This window comes from Epinephelus lanceolatus, chromosome 9 (assembly GCF_041903045.1).
Source record: "Epinephelus lanceolatus isolate andai-2023 chromosome 9, ASM4190304v1, whole genome shotgun sequence".
In the NCBI taxonomy this organism is placed as follows: domain Eukaryota; kingdom Metazoa; phylum Chordata; class Actinopteri; order Perciformes; family Serranidae; genus Epinephelus; species Epinephelus lanceolatus.
The window spans coordinates 23,837,286-23,847,064 of NC_135742.1; the positions used below are offsets into that span (position 1 = coordinate 23,837,286).

At 37.5% G+C, this 9,779-nt stretch overlaps 2 protein-coding genes across 2 annotated transcripts; both read right to left on the minus strand.

Annotated features, from left to right (window-relative positions):
* Window positions 1-1,889: 1,889 nt before the first annotated feature.
* On the minus strand, window positions 1,890-3,016 carry LOC117251987 (hydroxycarboxylic acid receptor 2-like). Its single transcript, XM_033618603.2, has one exon. It carries the CDS (start codon window positions 2,994-2,996, stop codon window positions 2,025-2,027), a length of 972 nt encoding a protein of 323 aa, XP_033474494.2. The 5' UTR covers window positions 2,997-3,016; the 3' UTR covers window positions 1,890-2,024.
* Window positions 3,017-7,923: 4,907 nt separating this feature from the next.
* LOC117253231 (hydroxycarboxylic acid receptor 2-like) lies at window positions 7,924-9,779 on the minus strand. Its single transcript, XM_033620628.2, has one exon. It carries the CDS (start codon window positions 9,739-9,741, stop codon window positions 8,770-8,772), a length of 972 nt encoding a protein of 323 aa, XP_033476519.1. The 5' UTR covers window positions 9,742-9,779; the 3' UTR covers window positions 7,924-8,769.

The following is a 9,779-nucleotide window of genomic DNA, read 5'->3' on the forward strand; positions in this document are numbered from 1 at the left end:
AAAAAGAAAAAAGTATCAACCGCCCTCACTGATGTGTGTAGCGGCCTATATGGTTGTACTCTAACAGCCTGGTGTTGTCGTTTTCAGGTGATTTAATGAGGGTAAATGGTCATGCCTACCTAAAGCAATGAGACAAGATATGTTACTGGCTGAGAGAGTATTAAATCATCACCACACATGAGGCCTGTACTACAAAACCAGTTCAGCTTATTGAGGATATCTTTTAGTTATCTGGTTTGACTAACCCTAACATTGGCCATCTGGATAACTGGTACTACGAAGCTTGTTATCAACAAGTTCAGTCAACTCTGGGTTTTGCTATCCAGCCACGAGCACGTTCGTGTGAAAGAGGTGGGGGTGTTATTTACGAGCGACATCATCAGAACCATGAAGTACGCTGTTTTAAATCATATGGGATGAAACGGTAGCAAAAGTGTCTGCGACTGTGAGACAGTAAAATGTCAGTGACGCGGGATGTGAATGATGATCTGTAATCTCATCTCGAGAAAAGTAGAAATATTGTAAACAAAAAATACATAATTGGTCCCAGACTTATATTACGTTAATGTATCGCTGGGCTATGTGTGACAGAAGTAAGGGTATTTTTTGCTATTCAGTTGGTAGATGACAAAACTATTCTGAATATGTCACATAAAGCACTTTAAAGTAACACCAGGCTGTTTCTGCGTCTTAAGTAAAGGGTGAAAAAGTAGCCTAGTTAATGACTGATGAGGTCTATCTGACCGAAATGTGGCCTTTATAATAACGGGAGCCAATTAACAGTGTGTGGAATATTTTTCGAATAAAAGATTATCTGTTTTGTCCTAGTTCTCATCACACAGGTGTCTCATATTATTTTGACTTGCAGTGATGGGATCAGAATGTAAAATAGCAACACTGTCACTGCAGACTGAAATAAACTTGACATTGGGTAAAATCCCCCTAAAATCATGTGTTTAGTGTGTTTGTTTGAAGCTCTGTTTTAAGACCAGTGGAAACAGAGCCCTGGAACAATGAAATGATTCTGCTGACCTATAATAATATATAGATTACTCTTTTTTACCTAAGACTCTTGAATTTTGTTCATGGATACTCTTTCCTCCAGTGATCTGACTGGTCAGAGGTCAGGGTTTTGATAGGCCGTGATCCGATACTCTGAAGTTAACTTGCTCCGGAGCAGGTTAGCTGTTCAACATAAGTTGCCACAGTGATTTATTCCAGTAAAAAGGGAACCAGCATCGTGGTACTAAAAACCCAGAGTTAACCCTGAAGTTACCTCACTAACTTAAAATCCTGCTTTGTAGTACAGGCTTATCCACTGTGAGGGTCCAAAGGACAGAGGTATGTCATATGCTGTAAACTGTGATTTGTGATATTGGGCTTTATAAATAAAATTGAAATTGAATTTTTACCCATGTATTTTTTCCCCCCATGTCCCCTTCTGGGGCTTCATATTATAGCGACTGTGATGCATTGAGTCTGTTTGAGTGCATGTACTTTATGTTAAGTCGAAATCAAATAGAATAATGCAGGAAAACATGCCACATCTCTGCTGTGAGGATAGAAATCTTACTTGTGCCAACGAGGACATTGTATTTATCAAATAAATAACATTTGAAGAGAGTTTTTTTCTTCATATATCTCTTTAATATGACTTGGTATCATTATGATCACACACACACATACACATAAAAGAAATCGATCAGACATTGTAAGTTACTAACTTATGTTTCCATAATTATGATACAGCTTTCTCAGAATGACAAGATGATATTTTATGCTTATGATGTGATAAGTATGAAAATGTCTGGTTAAAGCAATGAACTACAAAAAAACACACCATCAAAACTATGTAGATTTGTGAGATTATACAGTTGAGGTGAAGTGCAGTCAGTGTATGCTGGTTAACTGCTGTATAGAGAAGTAAAAAAGGATATCTTGTTGCCTGTAGCACTTACATAATAACTTTCAAAGAAAAGCGTTGCGGGCTGCATATGTCTCAATGAGTTCCTTGATTTTTGTGATCACAGCTGACTGAGAGGGTGGGACCCTGTTTCATGAGTTTTCCTCTCTGTGCTTTCAGCAGTGTCTGTTTGGGACAGATGAAGAGCTTTCCTGCAGATGTTCTTGAAGACAGGGCTGGAGAAGTAGTAAACCACAGGGTCCAACACGCTGTTGAGATAGGTCAGGCTGATGGTGATGTAAAACGAAGTGGTCAGGTTTTCCAGAGCAGGGCAGACTTCAGATTCAGGAAGGGTGCTGGCTACTTGTTGGGTCCTGATCCAAATCAGCAGCTGCATGATGTTGCTCGGGAGGAAGCAAATGATGTAGAGCACCGCCACAACTGCAATGAAACACAGAGCCTTCTTGATCTTTGTGTGCTGGGACAGCTGTCTCCTTCGCAAGTGGCCAATAATTTGGAATGTACAGTAGAGAATAACCAGCAGAGGGATGTAGAAGGAAAAGATGAACTTGAATTTATGCCAGGTCAGATTTTGTTGGGGTTCAGTCTCGATCAGGAAGCTCTCACAGTAGGTTGTGTTGTGTTTCAGAGTGAAGACATGAGCTGTCATTGAGATGGTGAGCAGCCATAAGCCAAGCACTCCACATATGGCTTTGGAGATACTCAGAGAGTTGATGGGATGATGGGGATGCACCACACGCATGTACCTGTCCACAGCAATAGCCATCAAGAAGATTGTACTTCCACTGCGATTCATGGCCAACATGAAGAGACAGATGTTGCAGAGAGTGCCTCCAAACATCCACTTGATCTCAGAGAAGTAGTAGCTGGCACGAAAAGGCAAAGCCATGTTGAGCAGAAAATCAGCCAAGGCCAGGTTGAAGAGTAACACCGTGCTGCTCTTCCAGGGCCTCAGGTGGAAGCAGAAGATCCAGAGAGCCAAACCATTTCCGAGAGCTCCCAAAACAAACTCTGTCACCAACAGTGGAGGGAGCACGCTGATCAGCAGAGTTCCATTGAAATAGCATTTCATGTTGAGTTAGTGCTGCCTGGCTGATTGCACATCAGAGAAATGACATCCCGAGGACTGTCTGCGTTCTTAAAAGGGAAACATCTCACAGATAACAGGTGTTTGTGGTTTTCGCATTTACAGGAAGCCCAGTGGTTCTGTTTTTTTTCCCAATAAATTTTTAAATGGCACAGTGGCCACCTTCCTCCCACAATTAAGTTCACTGGTGACTCTAAATTGCCTGTAGGTGTGAACATGAGGGTGAATGGGTGTCTGTTGCTAAGTGCTCTGTGATAGTCTCATGACCATTGGTGGTTACTGAAAATAAATGCAATGAATATATTTCTCTAGAAAGTTACGAATCAGATCAGTTCACAAAACCCTTGCATTATATAAAAATCACTAATTAATTATTAATCCCATTGAACTGATCTTCAGTTAAAAACAATGTACTTTAATAAAGTCTGTCGTACCAAAGCATTTCTGTCATGCAGTGATTGCAGGATGCAACAAATAAACTATAAATCCTTGATTTATTTGCTTTATTGTGCTCAATTCTTATTGTGTCTGCAGTGCATTAACTGTATATGTGCATGCACTTCATGTTAAGTGGAAGTCAAATGAAATAATCCAGAAAACATGCCACATCTCTAGGATAAGAATAACATTTTTTTTAATTAATTCATTTCTTATCTGCCCTTATATACTGTATGGCATTAATGTGATGTGGTATCAGTATGATCATAGAACACCTGATGTGAGAAAGCTATGAGACATATCTTTTTATCATGAAAATTACAGTATATGTGTTTCCATAATTCGTGTGAATGCTGAATCAGCATAAATATATCAAGGTGAAACGGGAGAAATAACTCAATGTAGAATTTTCATACGAAGATTGACATAATATGTGGAAGATAAACCATTCAGCCACTAATTTGTCAACCTGGAGGGAGCTCTCATGGAAGAATCTGATTCGTTTTTTTATTACACCAAAACTGAAAAGTAAGCATCTCCATACTTACCTGAAATGTTGGCAAGAGTGCAGGTCTTTTGATGAAGACCACTCTCATGTTTTTTGGAAATGTCAGAAAATAACTGTATTTTGGGAAATGGTATGTAGAGAGATTGAGCACATACTAGGTTATGAGGTTCTTAACAGCTGTTTGGTGCTTTATCCAAAATTATAAAATAAAAAATAAAATTTCTGAAGAAAATGTTGTTGCTAGTGATAGATATTTGATCAAAATATTGCCAGTAGCAAGCAACAAAGCTATCACTAGGAACTAGGGTAAAGAAACACCACCAACGAAGGACCAGAGGTTGACAATTGTGGAAGAAATCTTCTTAAATGGAAAAATTGACACATATACGGAGACTACAAGAAGCACAACTAGAAAGAAAATGGGAAAAATGGACTTTCAACTCAACTCAAATGTATTTATAAAACACCTCACGTTGACCAAAGTGCTATACAAAAGGAATATGATGCTAAAAACACATACATGAGAGGCAACATAACTGTCAGGTACACAGCTCACACATTTAGAGACACAAAACACACAGGCACACATCTATGTGCCGTTTGTAAAGTGGCTCACGCTGAAAATAACATCATTTTGCCACATTTAGCTTCAAACAATGTTTAAAAAAGTGTTGTGAATTTTTTAACGTCACCTTTTACTACATTTACAGCAATATTTGTTAACTTAGAAATATATTAAATAGTTAAATCTAAATATTAAATGTGGCACCTAAATGTTAAATGTTAAATCTAAATATTAAATATTAAATCTAAATCTAAATGTTAAATCTAAATGCTAAATATAAATCTAAATCTAAATGTTAAATCTAATTGCTAAATCTAAATCTAAATCTAAATGTTAAATCTAAATGCTAAATCTAAATCTAAATGTTAAATCTAAATATTAAATCTAAATCTAAATCTAAATGTTAAATCTAAATGCTAAATATAAATCTAAATGTAGAAATATATTAAATGTTAAATCTAAATATTAAATCTAAATCTAAATCTAAATGTTAAATCTAAATGCTGAATCTAAATCTAAATATTAAATCTAAATCTAAATGCTAAGTATAAATATAAATCTAAATGTTAAATCTAAATGCTAAATATAAATCTAAATGTTAAATCTAAATATTAAATATTAAATCTAAATCTAAATCTAAATGTTAAATCTAAATGCTAAATATAAATCTAAATGTTAAATGTTAAATCTAAATGTTCTGGGTGAAACTAAATATTTAGCTAATATGCAAATTCACACTGCCGGTCACCGGAAGTACCATAATAAAAGCTCGAGATGGTCAGACTGTGTTTATAGAATCAAATAACGAATTAAAACCAACTTATCGGGCGAAATGAACACTTGAACATACATTAGCGTGATAATAACTACCTAAAATAACAAGAAACGTGTTTGGAGAAATTTTATTTGATGTGTACTTTGAGTTGTTAGCGTCCTTTCGGAGGGAATCACCTTGTTGTTTACAAATACTTCCGGGTAGGAAACCAGCGGAGTTTAGCTACATATATATATGAATATCTCACATTTTCACGTCACTATATCACCGTTTAGACTAATCTGGTGTTTGTAAAGTCTATAAACACAATGACTGAACAAACATTACTATCACGTTCTGAAATTAATAACATGGTTATCGTAGATTAGCGGGGCAAACCGTTAGCTGTTAGCCCCGTTAGCGGTGTCTGTAATGACTCATTAACTCTAAACGGTCCGTGAAAAAAATTTTTTTTCCAGCGGATGTCTTAGTTACAACATGATTGAGCTAATTGGAGTAGTTTCATGTCGTATCCAACAACGGGAGGCTTTTAACAGATGACGTCCTGATAGCTTTGCTGCTGCTGCAGCCACTGATGCTTTCTAGACATCGTGATTTCCCAAAACTGAATAAATACCACACATCGCAACACAAAACTGCTTTGCTAGCTCAATCATGTTGTAACTAAGACATCCGCTGGAAAAAAAATATTTTTTTCACGGACCGTTAAGAGTTAATGAGTCATTACAGACACTGCTAACGGTGCTAAGAGCTAACGGTTGTTAGCTTAGCTTAGGTTGTTAGTCCCTCCGAAGGGACACTAACAACTCAAAGTACACGTCAAATAAAATTTCTCCAAACATGTTTCTTGTTATTTTAGGTAGTTATTATCACGCTAATGTATGTTCAAGTGTTCATTTCGCCCGATAAGTTGGTTTTAATTCGTTATTTGATTCTATAAACACAGTCTGACCATCTCGAGCTTTTATTATGGTACTTCCGGTGACCGGCAGTGTGAATTTGCATATTAGCTAAATATTTAGTTTCACCCAGAACATTTAGATTTAACATTTAACATTTAGATTTATATTTAGCATTTAGATTTAACATTTAGATTTAGATTTAGATTTAATATTTAATATTTAGATTTAACATTTAGATTTATATTTAGCATTTAGATTTAACATTTAGATTTATATTTATACTTAGCATTTAGATTTAGATTTAATATTTAGATTTAGATTCAGCATTTAGATTTAACATTTAGATTTAGATTTAGATTTAATATTTAGATTTAACATTTAATATATTTCTAAGTTAACAAATATTGCTGTAAATGTGGTAAAAGGTGACGTTAAAAAATTCACAATACTTTTTTAAACATTGTTTGAAGCTAAATGTGGCAAAATGTTGATGTTATTTTCAGCGTGAGACACTTTACAAACGGCACCCCATACACATCAGGGGGACTCAAACGCTAGTGAATAAAAGTAGGTTTTGAGCCTGGACTTAAACAAGTCAGTGGTGGGTGCAGATCTGATTGGGAAGGGGGTGCTGTTCTACAGTTTGGGGGCAGACACAGCAAAGGCACTATCACCCCTGAGCTTGTCTGGAGTGTGGGACAGCCAGGAGCCCCAGGTCAGCTGACCTGAGGGACCTGGGCGTAGAATAGGGGGTTAGAGGGTCTGCGATTTAGGATGGGGCCAGACCATTAAGGGCTTTGTACACAAACAGGAGGACCTTAAAGTCAATTCTGAACTTCACAGGCAGCCAGTGGAGAGAGGCTGAAACAGGTGTGATATGGTCTCTCCTCTGGGTACCTGTGAGGAGTCTAGTGTTGGAGCCAGGACAGAGAGGACTGACTGATACAGGTGTACAGAAAGTTATAGTAGTCTAAACGGGAGGAAATGAGAGCATGGGTGACCATCTCTCTAGTTTTTACTACTGCGTTTATTTGTTTATTAAACTTAAAGGCAGAGTCAAATATCCCACCAAGATTTTTGACACAGGGTTTTAAATAGTTAGAAAGGCTGCTGAGCTGGTCAGAAATCCCTTTAATGGAGTCAGGGGGGCCAAAAAAGGACAACTTCTGATTTGCCCTCATTCAGCTGAAGGAAGTTCTGTGCCATCCAGTTCTTTATGTCCTCAAGGCCATTTATGAGACTGGCAACACTAGACTTGTAGTTGGGCTTGAGAGGGAGATACAGCTGTGTGTCGTCAGCATAGGAGTGGAGGGAGATATTTTTAAATAATTTGGTATTTTGGACTCTATACAAGACTCAAAAAGACGACAGTGGACTGGAATAATAATCAATAGAAACACTAATCCTTAAAGCTGTAAAAATGTGTATTTACCCAAGCAGTTTTTGTTTTGTTAGCTCTAATTGTTTTTTTTTGTTTTGTTTTTTATTCTATTATGCTGTTGTAACTGACATGACAATGTCACAAAAAATGATTAATAAAGATTTAAGTGAAAAAAAAAAAAGAAAATAGAACCTCCAAGAGTAATATGATAATATTTAGATTTTTTTTAACATATTTTTAATAGTTGAAATGAATTGGGGAAAAAAAACAAATCTTCAATCTAGACGACTTTTAAAGTGTACTTCTCTCCATACTTTACAGACTTCATTTAGACTTTGTTCGACCACTACTTCTGCACCCTTTCAGCCACATAAATCACTCAAATGTCAATGTGTTGCAGCCTTTCAGGGCATGTTTAGCTTATATTCAGAGATGCTTTTAAAGTACAAAGCATTTCTACTTCAGTTCCAGTTTCCAGTTAATTAATTTAAATTCACCTTTTTGCAGTATTACAGATTAACTTCCATCTTTTCTAGGAATTTATTCAGCTCTTATCTTCTCTTTAGGTAATGCATTTCAGCTTCCAGTTCTGCCAGTTTTACCATGTAGTTTCCAGGTTTTTCAGCAGTACAGTGGATTTGCACTCTAAGATTCCTGTATTTTTAGCAATGCTTTGCAATTTCAGTTGCCAGCATTCACACACATTTTCTGCAGGAAATGTTTTTTCTAATGATGATCCAGTTTTACAAGATGGCATTTTATTTATATGATGTCATAAGTATGAAAACAACAGACACAGCAATGGACTTCAATAACACAACATCAAAACTGTATGTTTGAGTTTACACAGTTGAGGTGTAGTTTGACATGTGTCCACACTGGACAAAATATTAAAACCATATATCATGTCACGTCTTTACAATGGCAAAAGCAATTAATAATTCGGAAAAAAGTGCAGTTAATATAAAGAAAAATAAAAATAACACAGTGTTACAATAGCATGTTTTGCAAAGGCAATAAAGATATTTGGAAAGTGCAGTCAAAATATGCTACATAACTACTGAATAAGAGGAATTTTTAACATGTTTTTGTTGGCTGTAACACTTAAGTGACAACACTGAAAGAAACGTGTCACTTTTCATCAATATTTTAGCTGCATCTGTCTCAATGAGTTCCTTGAGTTTTGTGATCACAGCTGACTGAGAGACTGGGAGCCTGTTTCTCGAGTTTTCCTCTCTGTGCTTTCAGCAGTGTCTGTTTGGGACAGATGAAGAGCTTTCCTGCAGATGTTCTTGAAGACAGGGCTGGAGAAGTAGTAAACCACAGGGTCCAACACGCTGTTGAGATAGGTCAGGCTGATGGTGATGTAAAATGAGGTGGTCAGGTTTTCCAGAGCAGGGCAGACTTCAGATTCAGGAAGAGTGCTGGCTACTTGTTGGGTCCTGATCCAAATCAGCAGCTGCGTGATGTTGCTCGGGAGGAAGCAAATGACGAAGAGTGCCGCCACAACTGCAATGAAACACAGAGCCTTCTTGATCTTTGCATGCTGGGACAGCTGTCTCCTTCGCAGGTGGCCAATAATTTGGAATGTACAGTAGAGAATAACCAGCAGAGGAATGTAGAAGGAAAAGATGAACTCGAATTTATGCCAGGTCAGATTTTGTTGGGGTTCAGTCTCGATCAGGAAGCTCTCACAGTAGGTTGTGTTGTGTTTCAGAGTGAAGACATGAGCTGTCATTGAGATGGTGAGCAGCCATAAGCCAAGCGCTCCACATATGGCTTTGGAGATACTCAGAGAGTTGATGGGATGATGGGGATGCACCACACGCATGTACCTGTCCACAGCGATAGCCATCAAGAAGATTGTACTTCCACTGCGATTCATGGCCAACATGAAGAGACAGACGTTGCAGAGAGCGCCTCCAAACATCCACTTGATCTCAGAGAAGTAGTAGCTGGCACGAAAAGGCAAAGCCATGTTGAGCAGAAAATCAGCCAAGGCCAGGTTGAAGAGTAACACCGTGCTGCTCTTCCAGGGCCTCAGGTGGAAGCAGAAGATCCAGAGAGCCAAACCATTTCCGAGAGCTCCCAAAACAAACTCTGTCACCAACAGTGGAGGGAGCACGCTGATCAGCAGAGTTCCATTGAAATAGCATTTCATGCTGAGTTCGTGCTGCCTGGCTGATTGCACATCAGAGA

What these genes read in the sequence shown, in the direction of transcription:
- LOC117251987 (XM_033618603.2), bottom strand. Translation starts at nt 2,996, where the DNA reads ATGAAATGCTATTTCAATGGAACTCTGCTGATCAGCGTGCTCCCTCCA.
- LOC117253231 (XM_033620628.2), bottom strand. Translation starts at nt 9,741, where the DNA reads ATGAAATGCTATTTCAATGGAACTCTGCTGATCAGCGTGCTCCCTCCA.